This window comes from Pinus tabuliformis, chromosome X (genome assembly GCF_031772625.1).
Source record: "Pinus tabuliformis cultivar Carrire ecotype Pingquan chromosome X, CPIR1, whole genome shotgun sequence".
NCBI classification, from domain to species: Eukaryota; Viridiplantae; Streptophyta; class Pinopsida; order Pinales; family Pinaceae; genus Pinus; species Pinus tabuliformis.
The window spans coordinates 11,041,346-11,067,246 of record NC_142308.1 but is presented as its reverse complement, the minus strand read 5'-3'; the positions used below and the strand labels follow the sequence as shown (position 1 = coordinate 11,067,246).

General features: G+C 37.8%; 1 protein-coding gene across 5 annotated transcripts in view; it reads left to right on the top strand.

Moving 5' to 3' along the window:
- Positions 1–25,901, top strand: part of DUO3 (Homeodomain-like superfamily protein) — a 208,554-nt gene that overhangs the window by 129,913 nt on the left and 52,740 nt on the right. For 4 of the 5 annotated variants that reach the window (XM_089450125.1, XM_089450123.1, XM_089450124.1 and 1 more), the window contains exons 6-8: positions 1,089–1,148; positions 1,231–1,443; positions 1,527–3,470. In XM_089450125.1, the coding sequence (XP_089306251.1) occupies positions 1,089–1,148; positions 1,231–1,443; positions 1,527–3,470 (2,217 nt within the window). The remainder of the gene's footprint in view (positions 1–1,088; positions 1,149–1,230; positions 1,444–1,526; positions 3,471–25,901) is intronic. The other variant, XM_089450127.1, reaches the window with a different exon arrangement.

Sequence of the window (25,901 nt, the reverse complement as noted above, 5' to 3'; positions counted from 1 at the left end):
TTGTCTTCCTTCTCTTGCTAGATATTGAATTGCAGAAGTGTCTTCAAATGAGTCGAATCTCCTTCTATATAAATAGCCTTCCTATGCTTTTCACGTGGTCGAATAGCCCTCTCTAGGTCGACTTCTAACAGTTAGGGCCAACTCGTGCTTGGAGGCTTGTTTTGACTTTTTAAGACTCAAAATAATTTCTTTTACATGATACAACTTGCACAAAAGGGTCTTATATACATACCATTGACTCTCATGACTCATGACAATTATTCTTTTGACATGAAAAACCCTAGAAGCATGAAGAACATGCTTAATCTAGATGGCCAATCAAAAGAAGCATGAAGAACATGCTTAATCTAGATGGCCAATCAAAAGAAGCATGAAATCCATGCTTGAAAATAATAAATTTTCTTTCTTCTTTTGCTTGTTACATAAGATATACATAATGACAGAGTAAAATGACAATTATGAAGATCGAAACTAGTTACATTTTCAAACACTTTTTTGGTCATTCATGAACCTTAATAAAATTATTCTATCCTATTATATCTTGTTCTCTTAGCTTTGAGTTTTCTTTTGTACTTTTAGGAGATGACTTTTCCACTCCCCTTATTTCCGTTTGATATGTTGTTATTAACAGTCCCTTTGGTCTAATTTTGTCATCAGCGGGCATTAACATAATTTCATTTCATTTGTCTTACTCAGGGATTTACTTCAATTCACTGTTGAGGGTTCACCCGTTCTGGCTTTAACCTCATTTTTATTCTTTACTACGTTATTTGCTTTTTCTTCTAGGCAGAAATGTCCTGACCACTCTATTTTGCTAATATTGCTTGCTGTATTTTTGAGTACCATTGACGTACTTTGGTCATTAGTGGAGAACAATATAATCTCATTTGAAGACATGATGTGCACAAGAATGCATTATTACATAACTGTAAATTGTTGTCTAAGCATTTAATTTTGTTGCTACTCTTATCAGCTACTCATGTGTAGCTGAATTGTTCTAACCACACAAAGTGGTGCTAACCGTTAAATGAATATTATTTTCAGAGAAAAGGAAAAGGCTTTATGTTTTAACATATTGAGAAATGCAGGCTGTGAGGCGAATGAAGGCATCTCCTTTGACACCAGAAGAAAAAGCTTGTATTCATGAGGTGAGTAACTTAATATGGTAAACAGACTTCTGATAAACATCATCTGTCTTAAATTAAGCTTGTGATATTATGCCTTATGCAGGGCCTGAGAGTCCTAAAATCTGATTGGATTAAAGTATGGCAATACTGTGTTCCATATCGAGATCCTGCTTTGTTGCCCCGACAATGGCGAATCGCACAGGGGATACAAAAGTCATATAAAACAGATGATGCCACAAAAGAAAGGCGTCGGTTATATGAAGCTAGGAGGCGGAGATTGAAGAAAGAAGGTGGTGCTGCTGTGGACATCGAAGTGGTAAATAGTTCCAAACAATAAGTTGTCTTTTCTTTTGTGATTTTCTTGTGATTGGCAACTGCTTGAGACTCACATTTTTTTAGCTGGAAGCACAGGGGCAGCAAATTGAAAATGACGATGGAGAGGATAATAGTGCAGATGACAATGCAGAGGATGCAGAAGAGGCTTATGTCCATGAGGCATTTTTAGCGGATTGGAAGCCTTCTACTACTGGATTCATGGCCACTCCAGTACCTGCTCAGCAGGTGTTAGATGGTAATGGAAACTATTTTACTCAAGCTAATTTAGGGGCACAAAGGGGAGCAAGTTACAATCAAGGAATGGGTGAACTGCAAGCACAAAGTGTCAATCTATCTCTGTTACAAAGCCAATCCTTGCATCAGACTACAGGCCGCCCGAGTTCTTATTTTGAAAGGATATCACAAACACCATATACTTCTCAGGGTTCATCTTGCATGACTGCTTCCATGAGGTCTACTCAGCTAGCTACTTTTGATTATGCTAAAAGACATGTTAGAGCCCAGCTGAACTTTCGGCGATATCGAACACGTAAAAAGAATGTAATTCAGACAGTTAAACTAGCTCCTGATTTGCCTACATTGAACCTACCTCCATCTGTTCGTGTGATCCCTCAATCTATGTTAGCAAGCCATCAGCATGCCTCTTCTGACAGGCTTACTTTTATACAAAATAAAAGGTCAAACTCACAGTCTCATGCGGCAGTCATGGCAGATCCTCAATGCCATTTACAAACTTCCAGAGATGGCAGAGAGGAAAGAATTGTTAAGTCTGATTCATCAACTGTTGCAACTACTACAGTGATGTCAACCTCTGTTGCTGCCCCAGATAGAAGTCCATCAAATGAAGCAAATATGCATTTTGGAAGTCATCATTATGGAAAAGAGGACGGTTTGGCAGGACAAAAGTCACCATCAACACAGAATCAGGAGCCAGCACCGTCTCCTGACAGAAGGAAAGTGTCACAGATGGAGGAAGGAAATCATGTGACAAATGACACCGATATCCATATGCATCCTCTGTTGCTGCAGAATTCCTCTGAAGATTCTTTTCATTATCAGCATAATAATTATGGCACCGGTGCTCAGATCCCTTTTAACATTTTTGCAAGAAATGCACAACACGCAGACTTTCATCCACTCTTTACTAACCTTCAAAGAAATGGCACACTGAAACACCAGGCTGCTCACATTCCAGCTCCATTACAGAAAGCAACAGTCCCATCTTCTTTTGCTGGTGATTTTCATCCCTTGTTACAGAAGAATCCAGAAGTGCATGCAAGTTCTTCTAGTGTTACTAATGCAAGGTTGAACCATTCATATGATTCAGGAACAAGTGGAATAAATTCCACACAAGTTGATCCTCGGATGTGCATTCCAAGATCAGAAGCAGGTCCTACTGGAACCCAGCATCCAAACCAGTTGCATCAGGGGAATTTCACAAGTTCATCACCTGCAAGTGTTGTGAATGACAAGCATGTAAATATCACTTATGACACAAGATTGCCTGTAGAAGGAGGAAGAAGTAAGGAACCAAAAGTTATACAAGGTGGTGATAGTAAGCGTTTAGAGAGAAAGAAGACTGCTGTCTGTAGAAAACAGGCAAGAGACAGAGGTGCTTCAAGAAAGAGCATCTTTAGTGCTGAGAGAAGAGTCAGGAATGAGACAGCTTCAAATATTCAGGGATGTCAAACAATTTTAGATGAGGAAGCTCCTTATTTTCATGAAGTTGAAAGTGTGACTGAAAGTGGCCCTGTAATATTCATGGAAAAGGATAACACTAGATCATCTTATGAATTTACAACTTTAAGGCAATCAAACAAGGATAAAGAGAAAGCAAATGCTGTATATCTGAAGGAGGACTCTCTACCAGAGATAGTGATGGAGCAGGAAGAGCTGAGTGATTCTGAAGATGAGATTGGAGAAAGTGTGCAGTTTGAATGTGAAGAAATGGGTGATTCTGATGGAGAATCCTCTGTTTTTGAACAGCAGTCTAATATGCTTGATAAGGTATGCCAGGATTTATCTATGCTGTCAAGACTCCTAAATTTACAAATGTTGGTACTTTATAATGCTTGTTCCCCCTATTTCTTGAATATACATTTCCTTTTGGTGTTTCATATTTTGCAACATATTGTCTCTCCATTTTAACTTGTGTAAAGTAGGCTCGCTAGAACTTTGATTTTCTTGACTCGGTATTTCTAATTGAAAATTTGTAATTTGAGGAGATCCAATTTTGAATGCTGGTGAAAAGCCTATACAAGATGGGGGCGGTCCCTCTAAAAGTAGTACATATGATTTAATTACTTTAGCACCATCCTCTTCAGAAATTTTTCCCTGTATGGTGCTTTTCTGTCTTGTATCTGTAAAAGTTAATGAGTTTTGCATATTCTTCACTTTAAATTAAAGGGTGATACTATTGTATTGAATTTGTGCTTGTTTCGCATGCCTCAACATGTAAGATACTATAAGCAATTCATTTGAGTTATCCATAGCATGTGCTTTTGATGCGAACAAAGTTCCTTCTACAGACTAATTACTCCAAAAGACTTGGAATGTAAAGATATCCATGAGGATACAAATATTATATATTAAAATGTCTGAATAAGAATGATGTTACAATGAGAATGAGAGGCTTGCTTATATACCAAGCAGGTGTCTTTTCATGGAGAGTCATGTCTCATTTAAACATGCCTCTTCAACCTAATTACTAATTAGCTAATAATTTTTTATGATTATTGTCATTTACATTATTTCTTATATATTTATTCATAACATTGCTTTCCTCCTCAAAAAGCTTTTTCCTCAAAGCTTGTCGATGAAAAGGCTTGATCTCTTTTTTGGTTTCGAATGTTTTTTTGTCTAAGAATAGTCATCTTCATCGATACAAGTTGATATGATCTTCTAAGTGACAAACAAAACTGTCGTACTAAGAAGGGATCAGACCATCCTAGATTAATCTTCTGTGGAATATTCTGATCACTGGTATTTTGTAACGAATTGTCATCGTAGGACTGGACTGAGGTTATTTCAATATTCTTCAAAACATCAGCGTGTTGTTTCTGTTCTGAATGGTACATATACGTAGCTTGATTGAGTTGTCTACTCTCGTGATTCGGATGTCGATATGGAACTTTTTTGGTTTGACTTTCCCTTATTGGGCGTGTGGCAATTTTTTGATTTTCTTCTGGCGAAGATGTTGTTGAGTTGGTTACGGAACATTCACTTGGGATGTTCATTGTTTGAACTGCAACATCTAAGTTTGTATTTTCTTCAACTTGCTTGTCTTCTTCCTGAGTTGTGACATTCACTGGATCGGTATCTGTTGTTTTTTCGTCAACTTGAATTCCTACATTTGATGCTTCCTTCTCGATAAGTTGTTGTACCTTGTTTTCTAATGACTTCTTATCCTTCTTAAGTTTCTTAATTTGCGTCAGTAATTTTTCACTATGGTTTTTAAGCCGAGAAACTTCTTCATTTTTGTCAGCAGTGATCTTGTCAACTTCTCCTTGCATATTTTGTAGAACTTTTTTACCTTCTTGAAAAATTACTTTTGAAATATCTTGTATGTCATCTGGCGTTACTGAATTTGGCTTCAATGTAACATCTTGAAATGTTATTTTTTTCTTTTTGTATGAAAATGTCAAAAACTTCTTTTTCATATTCAGGATGAAGGAACCTAGGGTTTCCATCCATGGGGATCCCAGAATAATGTCACTTGGGTCAGTCCATAGGGATTGAACCGAGAATTGCGATATAAATGTATAATCGCCAATGTTTAACTGTAAATCAGTTATTTCGTATTGTTTTTTTTAAACAGTCTAATTTTTCGATTATATTTGACTCCGAAACTACTAATTGGTTTGCGATTTTAGGCGTTATATAATTTTTATCTTCGGCGGGAGAGATAGCAATAGTGACATCTTTTCCTGCGATAGTTCCTTTAATTTTAAATAGTATTTTAGCATAACCGATTAAGGTTTCTGGAAATCTTCCTTCTTTTATCTTTGATTTAAACTCCATTTTGTGTTCGTCGATGAGCTCAGGGTTTAATGATAACCCTTTTTAATTTTAATAATATATATATATTTTAATTAGAGTAATTTAATTTGATTTTTTTCTCTTGTATTCTTTTGGTCCCTCATAAAATATATAAAGGTACTTTCATTGAATCTCCTCTTTAAAAAATACTTGTTTGAATTTTTCTCCTCTAAGATGTAATTTTTATACTTCAATTTAAACTTTATGAAGTAATTTAATTCTCTTTAAAAAACCAATACTCTTTTTAAAAAGTCTCTTTATATAATCTCCTTTGATTTATCTTAAACCACTCTTAATTTTACTTATATTTTATTTTTTAATTAATATTTATTTTTTCCTTTTTATTGTTTCACGTCACCTCTTAATTCCTTTTGGGCTGATGAAGAACTTTAATTTCTTTGATTAAGATAACTCCAAACCTAAAACTTCAATCTTATGTCACTTTGATTTAATCATTAAATGATGGATGACATAATTGATCAAAAGTTGCACTGTTTGAATTTTGGTTGTGTCCTCGCGTCCTTTCTTTGACCCCAGAATTATGGACTTGGGAATTTGATTGGTTACAATTGATGGTCATGCCCATATGAAACAGTACAACCGGACAACACGAAACTGCAATGGTTTTTGTTTTTTTTTTGTTAAGAAGAGGATTGCAACTTCGAATTACACGGTTGCAGCAACGACTTCAAAGGGTAGTCTGCGGTGGCTGGTGGCTGTCAGTTGGTTGACTGGCCAAACAACGGCTCACAACTCGAATGGCAGTGCTTATGCGGTGGGGCGGTTGCAGAAGCTGTGTGTGGTGGTTGTCACTGCAAATGGTGGCGGCTATAGAATGTCGGACGACGGCTAGAGAAGTAGCAATGGTGTGACTCCGGTGACAATTTAGAAGTCGTGCGGCGGTGCAAGGCCTGGGTCCTGTGGTGGTGATTTTGTTGAGCGACAGATACTGTACCTTTTTTTTTAACTATATATATAAATTCATCTTTAATTATAATTGTTTTTTTTAATTATTTTAATATACTTTATTTTATTTGTTTTTTTTTGAAGGTTATTTTTTCAATAATTTTATTTTTTAATTTTAATTTTTTTTAATTTATAATTTTCTATATATACTCTTTATTTTACTTCTCTTTTTTTTTTCTTTTAAATATTTGTTTTGTTGTTGTTTTTTTTTTATTATATAATTATTTTTCTTTTCTTTTTTGTAATTTTTTTTTCAATGGCCAAAGGCCTGATTGGCGATATGGAGAAACTCCAACTTTTTTGTAGCGAAACGCTTCACTTGATGGCAACAATGTTGAGGAAACCTTGATGGCCAAGGCCCTGGACCGGAGAGCGTCGCTGTGTGCAGCGGTGAAGCAGTCATAGGATCGAGCTGCTCTGATACCAAATGAAGGGAACAAAGTTCCTTCTACGGATTAATTACTCCAAAAGACTTGGAATGTAAAGATATCCATGCAGATACAAATATTATATATTAAAATGTCTGAATAAGAATGATGTTACAATGAGAATGAGTGGTTTGCTTATATACCAAGCAGGTGTCTCTTCATGGAGAGTCATGTCTCATTTAGACATGCCTCTTCAACCTAATTACTAATTAACTAATAATTATTTATGATTATTGTCATTTACATTATTTCCTATATATTTACTCATAACAGCTTTTGTGTTCAATTTTGACCATGGATGGAAAACAAAAGTTTCTGTGTCCAGAGTATATAACAGTCATTTGCTGGAAATATGATCCCAAGAGGTTGTCATCCTAACTTGACATCCACATGTTACCTCTCCTGTGCATCTAACCGTGCTTTTTGTCCTTGCATTTCTTTCAGAATCATCAGTGGGGCTACAACCAAAAAAATTGTTTCCAAACTTTTTCTAACTGGTTGCCTTTAGTCAGCTTCTGTTCTAATTTCTGATCTGTGTTAACTCAACACTAATCGATCCTTTAGTTGTATTGGGGATGCATCCCTACCATTTCCTTATCCGCACATAACAGGGGAATGGCAGGGGACGTTCCCTTTTGCAGTGGGACGTCCCAGAGTATGTAGGGGACATCCATGTGATGCTTTATAGGAAAACAGGGACATTTGGGGGATGTTCCTAAAATCCTGGGGATAGCCCTGTTAAAACCAGTGCATGTTAGGTGCCAGTCTTATGAAAGAACGAAAATATTCTAAAATCCAAATTCTATCCTACTGTACAATTGTTTAGTCATATAAATATAATATATAGGACAGTGTGGAATTAACAAATTTGATACTCTCTGCTATTTGGATGAATGGAAAGAATTGACAATCAACATGGCCAACTCAAACCAATTGAAAATTAGTACAGACAATTGCTCACAAATTGGATTAGAACCTAAGTTGCACTAAATGTGGAAACATATGGAAGTTTTGAATCAGGAACAGCTGGAAACATGACCCCCACAAAATGGAAATGTCGGGCAAAACATCATATATATATATGCATGTATGTCTATACACAATATTTTTACAAATAAGTTAATAACACATAATCTTGCTGAAAAAAGGAACGAGACACATAAATGACATTTTAAAAGGAATACCCACTCTATATTCACTCTCATAGATGATTACATCATGCAAAATCTAAAATTATCCTTTATAGACAAGGTTGCACAACCGAGATTCCAAAATCAGCTTTTATACATGACTGTATGTGTTGAAAATGAAATAAAAGATGTCTAATGACAAGTACAAATACATAACCTAATAACCTTTATCCTCATCCTCATTAACAATAATGGAACAGGGTGCTTTTTAAGCAAAACTAGAGTGTGGATAGATAAGAGATAAATTAGTTTGTGGAATGATTACAGATAAATTTTAGTGGTAGATTAAATCTTTTTTGGCCATAGAAGGGCCATGTTGCTGAAAAATCTAGCAGTGCTTGTGAGGGAACTTAGAAGGCAAGGGCCAGACCCTGTAGCAACAATGAGGAAGAATTGCCATTGTCATCTCAACAATCTTCCGCCTTGTTATTTAGTCGAGTTTCACCACAAGGTAGGCTTCCCTATATTCTCCTATAAAGAAATAGACTAAATAGACTAGGTGATGTGAATAGACTAGGGAAAGACACCTTAAATTGGACAAGGGTCAATTCTTCTTTACAAAGGAGCAATGTATCATAACCCTAGGCTAGCTAAACACTACTACAAGCAAAGGCTTATTGATATGCAATGTTAAAGGAATACCTACACATGTAGAAGTTACAGAAAGGGCTTATTTAATGATTGGATTAACAAATGAAGAAGATAAACCCTCAAATAGGCTTCAAGTTGAAGCTATGCTAGGGTTTAGGGTTTCCTGGGCATAAAATAGATTAGGAAGGATAATGTCAGCCCAATTAGGGGAGGATTTACGACAGCAAAAGCTAGATTTTGCATTTAAAAGGTATAAGTAGGTAAACCCGAAATTTTCATCCGCAAACATTCATCCAAGAATGATTTTAGAAGCAAATCGGCCATAGAAATGCCCTAGCGGCTTGCCTTAAAAAGCCTAGGAGATATAAAAGAAGAGAACTTTAGCCAATCCCTAATCCTACTTGGGTAGATGGAGTTTTAGAACAAATTTTCAATTAAAAGGAAATTTGGTTGGAGTAAATGGGGGGCAAATATGTTTTCCTCTTGTAAAACTCTATCTTTTTTGTGAGGGGACAAATTAAATATAATATGCACACTAGGAGTTCTTCTATGTTTTTTAAGGAAGAATATATTAACATGCAAAGTTTTACCAAGATTTCCAATAAACAATAGGCCTTTAGTCATGGAACATATGGAAATTGTTAGTTTGTGTAGGTTAGATATATGTTCTAGTCTTAGGTGGTGTTTATGAGACTAAGGAACACAATGGATTAATTTTCTCCAATACCCAGAAAATGTTTCTAAGGAAAATTTCTTAATTAGAATTAATTAGTTGGTTTAATTATTTTCCTAAGTTTTGTTGATTTATGGTAGCATTGGATGTGCTCTAAGCCTCAAAATTTGCAAGGAGGCTAGGAGACATGTATTTTAGAATACCCAGAAATCGTTTTAGGAAATTCAACCCAGAGATGGATTTATTAAAATAATTAACTATTTTTAATTGATGCCTAAGTCTAAACTTAGGAAATTAAAATAATTAAAGGGTATTAATTAAACTGAGGGTGAAACTTCTAGAAGAAGATGAGGATCAAGCCAAAATGATCTGAGCCATTGATTAGAATCTAATCTGGGCTGTTGATTGATCAACGAGAGGATTATAAGAAGAGGCTTGATGGCCATTTGGAAGATACATCGAGTGAGAGAAATCAAAGGTTGATTTTCTCAAGAGAGCAGTGCAGCAGTTGCCGGAGAGGTCATTAAAGAGATTTCTTGCAGTGAGGGGCAAGGATAGTTTTCCGGTTGGAGAGTTTCTTGATCCAGGAATACATTGTAGAGGGGAGGCAGAGAGAGATCCATAAGGCGTAGCATAGAGCCATGGTGGGCAGCGTAAAGACACGCTGAGGCAGCGCAGAGCCCTTGAGGAGATTCATGATTTTGCAGAGGAGTAGATCAGATCCAGTGCTAGGATTCAGGGTGTGAGACCGGAGGGCCAGAGCATAGAGCATCCAGCCAGCAGATCAATCAGCCAGAAGGAGTGACACAATCCCCAGAAGGTGTGACGTAGAGCAGCGCAGTGACTGCATAGAGATAGCTTGGGCCTAGCCATTCAATGGTTGGATCATTGTCAAATCTCTAGTGATAGTGTGAGGTATTTCTCATTAATTTCTCTGCCAGTGAGATTCTTTGTATTGGATAGTGATCCGAATTGGATCCTAGAACACTCTCTAAGTTTTCATGACTGTTTCAAATTATGCTAAAAGATTCAAGTCCTAGAAAAATCAAAGCTATCAGAAGGAATCCTCGTAACAGTTGCAGTTGTGGCCAGAGCGGAGCAACGAGGACCCTCGGTCGAGCGCGCAGACCATTGGCCCATGGTAATGTGCACTGGCGCAAACTGGCAAAACCGGAGGCCAAATCAAGAAACGGGGGTGGTTTCTGATACACGATTAGCGGCATATCGCAGGGCATCCCCCTCAGTGAAGGAAAGCCTCGAAGCACCCGGACCCGAAATTGCTATAAAATTCGGAAAAGTAACGCATTCGGTTCCGTAGCGCGGGATTCCACAAATCGGCAGGATATCAGAAGGCCTCGAGGTGGTAAGTAGTTTTGACTGAGTCCCGCCCGATGCCACACATCGACCGACACACGTCTGGCGGATGAGAGAGAAAACTGTGTGCATCGGACAGGTAAACATTGTGCAACTTGTCCGCACGATATGAAGGACGATCGTAGGATCTGGGGGGCCCAGATCAACGACGGAGATGCGTCCCGATGACTGACTAGATTTCATGAGTCAAAAAGCAAGATGACAAGGGAATTGAAGTCCGATGTGGATGATGAGTTGGCAAATGATTCATAATTCGTAGACGATCTTGAAGCAAACGGAATTAATGACCATTCAAAAATGATTCAAGGAATCTGACACCCAGTTCATTGGGAAATAGGTGGCCACCTCCCTGCGAGGCGTTACCCAGTGATGATGACGCAGAGCAGAGGAATTCGAACGGACAGAGATAAGGAAACTAGAAGGCCGGGAAGCGGAAACGAACAATCAAAAGAGCAGACTGGCTTTAAAGCCATGACTTGACAGAAGCAGAAAAACAGACAGAGAGGCAGACAAGAGTTAGCTAGATGTAGGAAGCTAATAGCAGAGAACAGAGAGTAGAAGTCGAGCTGACCTGAAGGCAACATCGAGCCAGACAGAGCTAGAGAGAGTCAGAGAGTCTGTGTACTCCATTGAAGGCTTGAGAGGTTCAAGCAAACTCCTCGACATAGGCCTGTCATACTATTGTGACCCTCAGAGGTCGAGTTTCAGTAAGGAGAGTCTGTGCACTCCATTCCTACTGACTTCATTCTGTTTAGTGAGTCTCGAATCGAGCTCACTGTTGTAAAAACTCTGCTTGAAAACATAATAGAGAGGCCACCACTGAAAGGCTAGACCAGGAGACGTAGCCCAAGGGCATTGGGTGAACTCCTTATTAAACTTGTTTGTTTAGATGTTTGACTATTATGTTTTCTCTAACTGCCTCAGTGTCTGTATTTCGCAATCTTATCAATCCATTTCATAAAGTAACATAGGCATATCCATGCACATGAGTCTGTAATACCTTTAATTCTTTGTCCTGGATAAATTCTAGATCAAGTGGTATCAGATCTCTAGGTTACTAAGGTTAGACAAGCTTGTGCTGGATCTTGTTGTTGAATGCTAACTAGATCAAAGCTTAAATTAGGAAAGGAGAGTTGGCTGAAACTAACCTGGAAATTGGAAGAGTCTATTCTAAGAGGAAAATGTCAGAGGAAAATCCCTTGGAATCAGACCCCCAGTTCATGGATAGTGTTATGACCATGAGATCCATGGTGGAGGAAATGTATAGGGAATTTAAGAAAAATAGAGATGAAGATTCATCAAACTCCAAACAAGACAAAGGAGTAGACGAATCCCTCCTCCATGACCACTCTAAAGGCAAAGGGAAAGAAGAAAAATTTCTCACGCCTCCTAATAGCTCTGAAAATAAAATGAAGACATCTTTGATTAAATTAGAGATGTTAAATTTGATTTACCAATATATGATGGAGAGTTGAATGTAGAGAAGCTGGATAATTGGATCAGACAGATTGATGTTTATTGCAAAGTGCAGAGCATTGACTCAGACAAAAGTAAAATTCAGTTGGCCAGCCTACGCCTTGGAGGCACTGCCTTGGTATGGTGGGAAGGCAGGACACAAGCTGACATGAAGAAACATGGTAAGATTCTTTCTGTCTGGAGTGAATTTGTTTCTGTAATTAAAAAGCAATTCTATCCACTAGCCTACATGCAGCAAGCCATGATGAGCTGGCAAACTCTTTGACAACTAAAAGGGCAAAGTGTACAAGGTTACACCCAAGAATTTAGGAAAAGAGCTTTGATTCTAGGAATTTCTTTAGACTCACCTGAGACTTTGTTGAAGTATATAGGTGGTCTACATAGCTACATGAGGCACACTATCCTCATATTTAATCCCACTAGCATAGATGAGGTATTCGTTCAGGCTACGCATCTAGAAGCTAGAGGTAAGAATGGGAATCTAGAAGTCGGGGGATCATCGAAACCCACTGCAAGCAAAAATAAGGAGAAAAGAAAATAAAAATGGAAAGAGAGGAAGACAAACACTGTACAGAAAAGCAAGTCTTCATGCACTCACTGTAAGAAGGATGGGCATGATGATGAGCATTGCTGGATTCTGCATCTGGAGCTGAAACCTAAGAAGTTCGAGGGCAAGAAGAAGAACACTGCTGCAACTATTCAAAAGGATTTGGGGTCAAACTTAGGAGATGAAGCAACAATCACAGCCACAGGTATAAAAGGTAAAAATTCTGAAGCATCTACTAGTAATTCTGCACAATCTACTGATAATGAAGAAAATGAGAGAAAAATACATTAGCTTTTTCATATTTGAGTTATTTCCAATCATCAATAGATTGATACTTTGTTTGATAGTGGCTCACAAGTAAATTTAATCTCTGAAGCAATTGTAAAGTTGGGATTACTAACCACACCTCACAAGAAACCATATCCATTAGGTTGGTTATGTGATAAAGCAAAGCTACAAGTGACTAGACAATGTAAACTTAAGTTTTCTTTTGGGTCAGCATTTGTAGGTGAGGTTGAGTTAGATATAGTTTCTTTGGATATATGTGGAATTGTTTTAGGAAGTCCTTACTTGTATGATAGAAAATCTATTTTCTATAAAGCTGAGAACAAGTATCTACTCGTTAAAGATAGAATCGAATATATTGTAAGAGGTCATAAGCTCAAGAATAATTATACTCTCATAAACTCAGGGCAGATGAAACGAATTGTAAATTCATGCAAACAATTTTCACTGATGGTTGTAAAGGAAAAGAAACTTGACAAAACCAATGTATTTCAGGGCTGTGATGCTAAACAGCAAGCTGATTTTGAAAAAGTTGTTTTAGAATATGATATATTGTTTCAAGAACCTAAAGGTCTGCAGCCCAAAAAGGAAATAGTGCATGATATTAATTTGCGGCAAGATGCTCCATTGCCTAACATCGGAATGTACAGGTTGTCCGCTTTAGAGAATGCAGAAATCAAGAAGCAGGTACATGAGCTGCTCGAGAAAGAGTTCATCAGACCTAGCACATCACCATGTGGGTCTCCAACTGTCTTGGTGAGAAAGAAAGATGGCTCATGGAGAATGTGCATTGATTACCGAGCACTGAATAAGATAACGATAAAAAATCGTTACCCCCTTCCTCGCATAGATGATCTATTGGATCAATTAAAGGAAGCTGTTTATTTTTCCAAGTTGGACTTGCATAGTGGCTATCATCAGGTCAGAGTTGCAGAGAAAGATGCATGGAAGACTACTTTCAAAACAAAGCAGGTACTGTATGAGTGGCTGGTTATGCCTTTTGGCTTAGATAATGCCCCTGCTACTTTCATGAGAGTAATGAGTGATGTACTCAGACCTTTTCTTGATGATTTTGTTATTGTATATCTGGATGACATTCTTATATTTAGCAAAACGCGGGAAGAACATTTAAAGCATGTTAAGCAGACTCTAGATGTTTTGAAAAGAGAAAATATTTATGTTAAACTCTCAAAATGTGAATTTGGAAAAACATCTTTGAATTATTTGGGACATATAGTAGGGGGTGGTGAATTGAAGATAGATTCTTGTAAGGTTGCAGTCATTGTAAACTGGCCTAAACCCAAATCTACTACAGAAGTTAGAAGCTTCTTAGGAGCAGCACAATATTGGAGAAAGTTTATTTCTAACTTTTCCTTAATTGCAGCTCCCTTACATGCTTTAATAAGATTGAACAAGGTGTTTCAGTGGGGAGGCAAATAGCAGAAAGCCTTCAACACCTTGAAAGAAAAGATTAGTACAGCACCAGTACTAGCATTGCCCGATCTTCAAAGACCATTTGAGATTGAAATAGATGCCAATGACTATACCATGGAGGCAGTGTTGATGCAACACGGTAAACCCTTATGTTATCATTCTGAGACATTTAATTCTGCAGTAGTTAACTATCCCACATATGATAAAGAATTGTATGCATTAGCACATAGTGTGAAAAAGTGGAAACATTACTTAATGGGCAAAGAGACAATTATACATACTGATCATCAACCACTTCAATATCTACACTCCCAAACTAAGTTGTAGCAATCAAGACACTATAGATGGATGGGTTTTCTACAACAGTTTCATTTAGTCATCAGATATAAAAAGGGCATACACAATAAAGTTGCAGATATGTTGTCCAGACCAATTATAAATGCATCTACTATACTTAAGCATAATTCAGTATTGCATGAGAGCTACATTGAACAATATGCTCAAGATATAGATTTTAAAGATGTATATGCAACTTTAAGTCAAGGCAAACGGGTAGAAGAATTGGATTATCATGTTAAGGACCAACTCTTGTATCATTTTGGGAAGCTATGCATTCCACAAACTGAAAGAGTAAAGATAATTCGAGAAGCACACACTTCTCTAATATTGGGTCACTTTGGTGTAAGTAAAACCGTTGCATAGCTGCAAAGATTTTGTTATTGGCCAAAAATGAATGAGACGATTTCTAGATATGTGAGAGGGTGTACCATGTGTGCTAAAAGCAAGCCCAGCAATAGAAACCTAGGCTTGTACACTCCACTACCAGTTCCTTCTCATCCTTGGGAAAGTGTTTCCATGGACTTTGTTGGAGGACTGCCTAAATATAGGAAAGGTCATGACTATTTATATGTTGTTGTGGATAGGTTCAACAAAATGTGTATTTTAATACCTTGTAAACAGATTACAGCTGAACAAACTGCAAAGTTCTTCTTCCAACATGTATGGGTCCATTTTGGATCACCCACTTCCATAATATTAGATCGAGATACCCGATTTGTTGGGAAATTTTGGTCAAGTTTGTGGGAATTGATGGACACCAAGCTGAAGAAGAGCACAACTTTTCATCCGCAAACAGATGGCCAAATTGAAGTGGTCAACAGGACAGTGATCCAGTTGCTCAGAGGCTATTGCAGCAAGCATCCCAAACTATGGGATGAACATTTATGTTATGTGCAACATGCTTACAACCGAGCTAAACATTCTTCTACACAGAGATCTCCTTTTGAGATTTGTTTTGGTTTCACACCGAGGTTTTCCTTGGATTTTGTCTTTGGTAAAGACATAGCGGTTGATGGACATAGTGATGTGGACAAGGCAACCAAGTTCATTGAACAAATCCAAGAGATTCACCAAGCAATACAAGCCAAGTACAAGGCAAGGCATGACAAGCATTGGATGGAGCATAGTTTCCAAGTTGGTGATCAAGTCTGGCTGTATATCAGCAAAGACAAAATGCAAGGTGAAGGTAAGAAGCTAAAGCCAATAAGGTATGGACCTTTCAAGATACTTGAGAAAATTGGTGAGAATGCTTTTCGCCTTGATCTACCAGCTTACATGCACATCAAGCATCGAATGGAGCATAGTTTCCAAGTTGGTGATCAAGTCTGGCTGTATATCAGCAAAGACAAAATGCAAGGTGAAGGTAAGAAGCTAAAGCCAATAAGGTATGGACCTTTCAAGATACTTGAGAAAATTGGTGAGAATGCTTTTCGCCTTGATCTACCAGCTTACATGCACATCTACTCAGTTGTTAATGCAGACAGCTTGAGACTATTTGAACCTTCATTAATCGAAGATCCCGAAGAGCAGAGTCAATTGCCTTCTATTGATGATCTGTTGCCTGAATATCTTAATGAATTGCAGGAAGATACAATTCTGGATATGAAGGTAAGAACTATGTGCAGAGGGGATGTTGAATACCTTAGGATTGGACTCAAAGGTTCAAAACCAAGCAGTGCGAAATGGATAGAAATTGAGCAAGCGAGGAAGCAATACCCTCACTTGATTGATGCTTAAAAGAAAACCAACTTTTGGTGGTCCAAAAGCTTTTTCAGTGGGAAGGCCGTGATCCGAATTGGATCCTAGAACACTCTCTAAGTTTTCATGACTGTTTCAAATTATGCTAAAAGATTCAAGTCCTAGAAAAATCAAAGCTATCAGAAGGAATCCTCGTAACAGTTGCAGTTGTGGCCAGAGCGGAGCAATGAGGACCCTCAGTCGAGCGCGCAGATTGTTGGCCCATGGTAACGCGCACTGGCGCAAACTGGCAAAACTGGAGGCCAAATCAAGAAACGGGGGTGGTTTCTGATAGCGCTAATCGCATATCGCAGGGCGTCCCCCTCAATGAAGGAAAGCCCTGAAGCGCCTGGACCCGAAATCGCTATAAAATTCGGAAAAGTAATGCATTTGGTTCCGTAGCACGGGATTCCACAAACCGGCAGGATATCGGAAGGCCTCGAGGCGGTAAGCAGTTTTGACTGAGTCCCGCTCGATGCCACACATCGAGCGACATGCATCCGGCGGATGAGAGAGAAAATCGCCCGCATCAAACGGGTAAAGATCGTGCAACTTGTCTTCCCGATATGAAGGACGACCGTAGGATCTGGGGGGCCCAGATCAATGACGGAGATGTGTCCCGATGACTGACTGGATTTCACAAGTCAAAAAGCAAGATGACAGGGGATTTGAAGTCTAAAGTGAATGATGAGTTGGCAAACGATTCATGATTCGCAAGCGATCTTGAAGCAAACGGAATTAACAGCCATTCGAAAATAATTCAAGGAATCTGACACCCAGTTTGTTGGGAAACAGGTGGCCACCTCACTGCGAGGCATTACCCAGTGATGATGACGCAGAGCAGAGGAATTCAAATGGACAAAGTTAAGGAAACCAGAAGCATCGAGCCAGACAGAGCCAGAGAGAGTCAGAGAGTCTGTGTACTCCATTGAAGGCTTGAGAGGTTCAAGCAAACTCCTCGGCATAGTGGGGTGACCGTTCAACAGAGCAATTCAACAGAAAATAAACAAGATGAAGCTGGTATACAGAACTTACTTCTTAAAATCTCGCAGCTTTCTGGAAATAAAAGTCTGATTCTCTAGTTCTTCTCCTCAGGGAACATGCACGAGTCTTAAACAACCTCTCTCCACGGGTCTTTACTCCAGCGCCTTACAGTTCAACCTCTTTCGGATTTCAGAAACTATCCTCAGACGTGCAGAACTGTCCTCAGACAGACGGCCCAGTAGGCTTCGATATTAATAAAAAGCAAGAACAGAATACAAAGCTTATTACAACAGAAGCGTCTCAGAGTTCATTACAACATACATGCTCTCCATCGAACGATGTCTTGAACTCATGAGAAATCATTCTTAAATAAACCTAAAACGAATCTAAACTTAGCTAAGACATGACATAAAGTAGAAATAATTGAGGGTCCTGTCGGTATCTTTTTCGACCGACGGTGTCTACTCAATCTTTCTTTTGTGCAAAGATTCCTGTCACAACATGTGACCAACAGTGTCACATTGCTGACAAGAGATTCTTTACCAGGGTCCCATCGGACTCCTAGATTCCCATAAATCTTCTTCGGACGATCCGGCAGATGGTTCGTATTCATCGATGAGCTGTTGATGGGATCTATTCATGAGTCGGTCATACTGTTCTTCGATTCCTTCATTTGGATCTTGTGCATCTATCATTTCTTCTTTTTCTTTTGGCGATCTTGTCATATGGCGAGATGCTGCAGATGACGATTCTCCCTTTATGATATTTGTTTTGATTCTGTGAAGTCCTGGCTGTTGTGGTGTATGCATCAATTCTTGTTTTTCCCACTTGTTCAAAAAAGGAAGAGCACTTATTTCAATATCCAGAAAAGAATCTTTAAAAGCATTGCGTGTTGCCGGTGATCTTTGTACTGCCAATTCTACACCATCTAATGATTCCCATTTGAATATCTGAAACATATTGGTGGAGCTTTCGATAGCGTGTTGAATCCATAACCTGCAGTTTTCACTCAAACAGTCTCTATGCTGCCATCCTAACTCAAAAATCATTGACGTGCATATCCTTTTTGATATCATCAAACTAATAATGTGGATGACATTATTGTTCCAATTTGGAGATAAAACTGAGATGGTGATTAATGCCTTTTGATTAATTGCAAATTTTAAAGCTTTTGGCTGTCCTTGCAGACTATCCATTTTGTTAAGGATTTGAATTTTCTCTACCAGTCTTAAATTCCCGAACTCGTGGAACCATTCAGCATGCTGTTTGATTAACTCTTGATTGTTACCAGTTTCAGAATTACCAATCCTTTCATGATTGAATACTTGAGAAAAAGGATTTGGTTCTATGCTGTCTCTAATTCTTAAACTATGAAAATCCCACTGATAAACATATGTCTTCAAATACTGTAAGGATCTTTGTATGCACTGAGACACTTTGGTAACTTGGATTTTTCTGCATTTTCCTTCTTGGATTCTCCAATCTGCAAAATTCTCAAATATTTCATACTGAGGGAAAGTATCAGTATTTGCATAATTCTCATCAATTCTTTGAAGGAAAGAAGATTCTAGTTCTTCAAATATATCTGGAATTCTTAAAGAAAGCAGATATTTTATCATTTCCTCTTTTATGGGAATTTCTTCTAGATCCAAAATCTTGGCACCTGTGAAAAGACTTAGGGCAAAATCAACACTTCCTATGATCTGATAATAGTTCAAAATTCTGAGTGTCCAGATCATTTCTTGTGTGTAGACACTAGACCATAAATCAGATAAGCTTCTGAAGAAAAGCTTAACCTTCATATTTGGTAAAGAAAAGACTTTTACCAAATTTTCATCAAGGCCTAAAGATATGCCCAAATTCTTTGACTGCCATGCTTGGCATCTTCTGATCCACCAATTTCTCCTTAGTCTGAAACCGACCACTTTCTTGATTTCATCTGTCACAGAACTTGCATAATTTTCTAAGATTCTAAATCTATCTACAAAAGTGGCAAAACTATCATCTGTAGGACTTTTACCTGGAATCTCAAAAACTGAATATTTACAGGTTATGAACATTTTACTCATGTCTTTGGTTAGAACGTCTGTCAAGAAATTTGAGTTGCCTGGTATCCACTCAACTTCAAACTCAAATTGCTGAAACCAGATTTGCCAAGCCAAAATTCTTCCTTTTGCCAGTTGTCTTGAAATTTTTGCTGACAGAAAATATTTAAAATTTTTGGAGTCTGTTCTTATTAAAAATTTAACCGGGGTTAGATATACCTCAAACCTCTGAATCCCATTGAAGATAGCTAATGTCTCCTTTTCAGCGATAAAGTAGTTTTTCTGACTTGCTGTAAACTCCCCAGAAGCGTATCCACACAAGTTTTCTTCAATTTCTTCTTTGCTCTAGAAGTACAGCTGACCAAAAATAAAGTGAAGCATCAGTTTGTAAAATTAATAAACATTCACCTGGTGGTTGAAGTTTTGGTAGATGCTGACATTCTTCTTTGACTTTCTTCACTGCTTCAGTAGCTTCATCTGACCATCCTCCATTGCTGTGTCTTCTTATAGGAGCTGTCTTTTCTGAGAGATTTGGGATGTATTTGTGCAAGTAATTTAGAACTCCAATAAATCTTTGAATTGCCTTTTTGTCCTTCAATTCATCAGGAAACTGTGTCAATTTTGTTAACACATGGGGCTGCATTTGAATAGCACCATTTGCAACATTTATCCCCAAAAAATCAATGCTATCCTGAAATAAGGACATCTTAGTTCTTGACAAAACAATGCCATGATTTTTAACTTCTTCAAGAAAAATCTCTAGATGTTTCAAATGAGTATGTACATCTGGACTATGAATCAAAATATCATCTATATATGTAACTATGAAATCATATTTAGCAAAAATATAATCCATCCTTCTTTGGAAAAAGGCTGGAGCGTTCTTCAAACCGAATGGAACAACTTTCCACTGATAGAATCCTGCTGGACATATGAAAGCTGTTTTATGTCTGTCCTCTGGTTGAATCTGTATCTGATAGTAACCTGACTTCATATCAAATTTACTGAACACCTTACTATGCTGAATTTTCTGCATAATCACTTCTGGTCTTGGCAATGGATAATTAAAATTTTGAGTAATGGCATTAAGAGGTTTATAGTTTATAACCATCCGTGGTTTACCTCTTACTATCTTAGAATGATTTCTAACTAAAAATGCAGAACATGCATAGTGAGATTCACTAGATTCTATAAGCTGCATCTTTAGTAATTCTTGAATTTGATTCCTCATTTCTTGTTCATCAGCTGGTGTGCAAGGAATCACTTTTCCTTTTACTCCATTGTCATGTAAGGTGACTATTTCCTGCATCGGACTCTCAGTTTCCCAAAACTGCTGTGGGTTGTCCGAACAGCTTTTTAGAAGTCTCTGGTAGATATCTCTCTGTTCTGTAGACGATCCTCCAATTGTTTCTGAAACTAGTATATTCTTTAATGGTTTCCAGAGAGGTTTGAACAAAGATGGTCTAGCTAGATTATTTGATCCTCCAGTGTCTACAAATGCATCTACTGAAATCCATTCATTTCTGACTTGTACTTCCACTGGGATATAAATCAAGCTTTCTGTTTTGACAATCTTTTTCAGCAATGTGTTTTGTTCATTTCTTGTAATCTCTGGCAGAGGTATACTAGTTGATGGTGCAATTTTCTTTTCGAATGGACATAAAGAATTTAATTGAGGCAAAGGTAATGCAATTTGTTTACCTTTGTTTGGTTTTTCTGATGTTTCTGCTTCTTCTGATTCTTCTTCTGAACTGGATTCTTCCTCTGAATCATCTTCTGTCTCACTTGATGGCTCAACAGTTGAAGAACTTTCAATTTCACTATAGTGTTGTTCACTAGAAAAACCATCATCAGAACAATTCAAACAAATATTCATTTTCTGTACAGGCTCTTCATCTTCATTATCTGAAACTTCTGTCAGAATATATACATCAGAAATCTCTTCATCTGATTCTACTACAGACCAATCATCCTGAAATTCTTCAATATCTATACAAGCTTTGAGTTTACTGGATGATTTCTGGGGACACTTTCTGGCAAAATGTCCTTCCTTTTTACAAATGAAACAACACTTGTTGTTCCTTGGAGCAGTTCTCTTTTTTAAATATCTGAATTTTTTGAAAGGTCTCTTCGGGTTCGATACTCTTTTGGGTTTGTATCTACCATACCTTTCATATTTCTTCTTCTTTGATTTAAAAGGCGTCCATGGTAGTACAGTTTTGCAGACATCTGAGCTTGGGGTGATGTCATGTGCTTTCTTCTGCCAACATAAATATTTGACTTTTTCTGAGACTCTAAACAGAAGATCAACCCAATAAACTTGTTCTAAGCTATTCATTTGAACCTCAAGATCTTTCATTATCAGATCTCCTAAATAAGAAACTTTTTGAGCAATGTCATTGAACAGATTAGCTTTAAAGACTCTAGCCATAAAATCTTTACTGAATTGATCTAAATATTTTAGATCTTTTAGTTCCATACGACTAAGGTCAGTCAATAGCTGTTTCTTTTCATCTTTTGGTTCTGGCATAAACTGAGTTTTCAGCAACATTTCTAATGTAGCTAAACCTGCTTCCATGACTGTTATTCTTTCTGCTTCTGTTCCTCCCATCCACCAATCAAACACAATTCCTGCCATCCTCTTTTCTGCTAGAATCATAATAGATACATTGTCTAATCTTGTTGTGACCTGCATTTGATATAAGGCTCCTATCCAGATTCTAATAGACTCGCCCGGATTGGATGAGTTATCTAGATCTAGAATGTAACCACTAGAATTTGTAGCAAATAGATCTTCTTCGATTCTAGGATACTTAACAGCTTCTTTCAGGATGTGAGCTTTATTTTGATTTTTTATTGATGGCATAATAAAGGATGGAAACTTTATTGCAGCTTGTTCTAAAGTCATGACTTCCTTCTTAGATTCAAAAGGTTTTTCTGCCTTGAACGTTCTAGAAGATCCACTGGTTAATTTTCCAGTGTCTCTGGAAGTCCCTTCTCCATCACTTGTTTCTGGTGCTTCTTCTTCTAAATCCCAGTAATTTGGGGCTGTCATATCTACATGAAATTTAGGGATTTTCTTGGCCTTTTTCTTTTTCTTCTCTCCTCTCTTTCTCTTTTTTCTTCCTGTTGCTCTTCATACAACAGTTTTAGATTTGCATTTATCAATTCTGCTTGTTGTCCTAAACTATCTAGAACATCTTCAGCATGAGAACACCAAGTAGTCAAATAATTTCCTACTTGATAGACCTGCTCTAAGTCATTGGGCTCTTGAGAATCATGTTCTAGCAAGGGTGCACAGTCTGCTCTTGTAGCGGGCTGTTTGGACAATGATGAAGAGACACAGAATTTTGTTTTTGGTGGCCATTTTCCTCCTCTAACAAATCTTTTGTTAGCATACCTATATTCTTCCATAGGTGGAAAAGTTTGTACATGAGTTCTAAACATTTTATTTACAGCTAAAAATGGTTTTTCTTCAGGTATATACAGTTGTTTTTCAGACCGGGGTGTACTTGTGGAAGTAGACGGCTGTTCTTCTGGTATGGATAACTGTCTGTAAAAGGACTTTCTTCCACTTTGGACTGGACTTTCTACTGGTAATACATGTTTCTCTGGCAAAACTATTGGCTTAGGAATCCTTGGGTAAATAGACTGATTAGGAATAATTTTTACCCCTCCATCTTCAAGAGCCAATCTTTTAATTTTGCTGCTGGCATTATCTGAAGCCAAAGACTTATATTGGATGTACCAGTGATCGGGTAGTGTTTCCTTATCATAATGCACACCTTCAATCTGTGCATTTCCTATCCCAACTGTCACACAGTCTTTCAACACCGGCTGTTTTAGTTTAGGATGTACTGTATTTGTTAACTGAAAGGAAGTTTGAACAATTACAGACAAGAATTCACTCTCATCTGCCATAGACAGTCCTTGTACTCCTATCAAAGCTTTCCAACATTCTTTAAGATGAATATCTGTCAGACTGATAGCATAATCAAGATAAATTGTTCCATACTGACACCCAGACATCAGATTTCCCAGTATTGTTCCTATTCTGGCATGATCATATTCATTGTGCCTTGAATCAAACAATTCTGCTATGCAGGGAGTATTTAAACCATGTCTAAATAAAGGAGCCAAACCAATCCTTATAGCTCCAAAATGTAAATAATGAAATCTTCCTTCCTTAGCATATTTTCTAAACTTTTTTATTTCATCTTCTGAAAATATATTTAACCCTATTATCTGTACATGTGGACCTTTAATTCTGATCTTAACTTCAACTTCTTTGAAGTAATATTTCTTTGAAAGCTTAAACATCATTGGAACCGGATAGACTTCTTTAGTATCTAAGGCAGGGGGGTTCCAGCTTTCTGGATCTTCAACTTGTTCATGTTCATTTATATCTGACTCAACAGATCTATTTTCTACTTCGGATATTGACCTTTTATCAATGGTAGAGAAAGATCTTAAAAATTTAGCCATAACAGAGTGGTATAATTCTATTCCAGAAATTGACTGATAGAGCTTTTATCTACTCAACACAATGTATAACAGAGATGCTTTTCAAAGGCTGCCTAGCTCGTCTCAGGTTTTGTCTATAGAATTATACAGGGTCGTTTCAAGGCTCTGATACCAAATTGGGGGGTGACTGTATAACAGAGCAATTCAACAGAAAATAAACAAGATGAAGCTAGTATACAGAACTTACTTCTTAATTTCAGTAGATGCATTTGTAGACACTGGAGGATCAAATAATCTAGCTAGACCATCTTTGTTCAAACCTCTCTGGAAACCATTAAAGAATATACTAGTTTCAGAAACAATTGGAGGATCTGTCCAGCTCACACACTATGTAGACAATATTTCTTTAAAAGTTGGGGGGAGTATTGTAAAAATTTCAGCAATTAATCAAAAGGCATTAATCACCATCTCAGTTTTATCTCCAAATTAATATCGAAGCCCAGTAGGCTTTATTTCCAGAAAGCTGCGAGATTTTAAGAAGTAAGTTCTGTATACCAGCTTCATCTTGTTTATTTTCTGTTGAATTGCTCTGTTGAACGGTCACCCCCCAATTTTGAATTGCTCTGTTGAACGATCACCCCCCAATTTTGAATTGCTCTGTTGAACGGTCACCCCCCAATTTGTAAGCCTGTCATATTACTGTGACTCTCAGAGGTCGAGTTTCAGTAAGGAGAGTCTGTGCACTCCATTCTTACTGACTTCATTCTGTTTAGTGAGTCTCGAATTGAGCTCACTGTTGTAAAAACTCTGCTTGAAAACATAATAGAGAGGCCACCACTGAAAGGCTGAACCAGGGGACGTAGCCCAGGGTCATTGGGTGAACTCCTTATTAAACTTGTTTGTTTACATGTTTGACTGTTATGTTTTATCTAACTGCCTCAGTGTCTATGTATTTCGCAATTTTATCAATCCATTACATAAAGTAACATAGGCACATCCATGCACATGAGTCTGTAATACCTTTAATTCTTTGTCCTGGATAAATTCCAGATCAGATAGCTAGTAAGGCATCCAGATTCCAAATATTGTATTCAACAACTACTACATGATAATACAAACCCTCAACTGCTGCACCGTATTTCGAGGATTGGGATTTTCCGGGGACAGTTGTCCAAAAACAACAGTGTCACTTGTGTGTGTTATTTCTTTCTTGCTCAATTCTTGTTTCCGCATATTATTTAAGTTGTGAAGGCTGTAGTTGTATTTATTTCGACGTTTACTGTGTAATACTGTAAGTAACTTGTAAGAGAATTGGCAAGTAGGAGAAATAACATTAGATTGCTACAGTAGGGATTTGGGTCTCTAGATTTTCACATGGTATCAGAGTGCAAGTGAATCAAGAGAGCAAACCGGAAGAGCCTAGCGTTGAAGAGGAGGGAGATCAAAGTGCTACATAGGCAACAGATCAAATCCCCAGATGGGTTGCGCAGTCCAAGCTAGGAGGGCAAGATTCTAGAGGAAAATATCTCTATGAGTGAGTTGACAGAGAGGTAAGATTTGCAGTTCGTGATTTGTCAGTGGAAAAGGGAGCAGCGCAAAAACAAATCCAACGCTGAGCAGTGTTCAAGTGTGAGGCAGTTTTTCGATAGCAGTTGCTGGGGTAGGAAAACGTCAGAAGAAAGAAGGAGACACCTTTTGAGGGAATTTCTTCCTCAGAGAATTCCTAGCCAGGGAATTCGATTTTTAAATTGTTGAGTAGCAAGAGAGAGGAGGTAGTTTGACATTTTGTTGGCAGAGATGGCAGCTAATGGGCTGAGAGATCAAGATCGATTGGATGAAGAATCCAACTGTGTGATCTGGAAGGCTA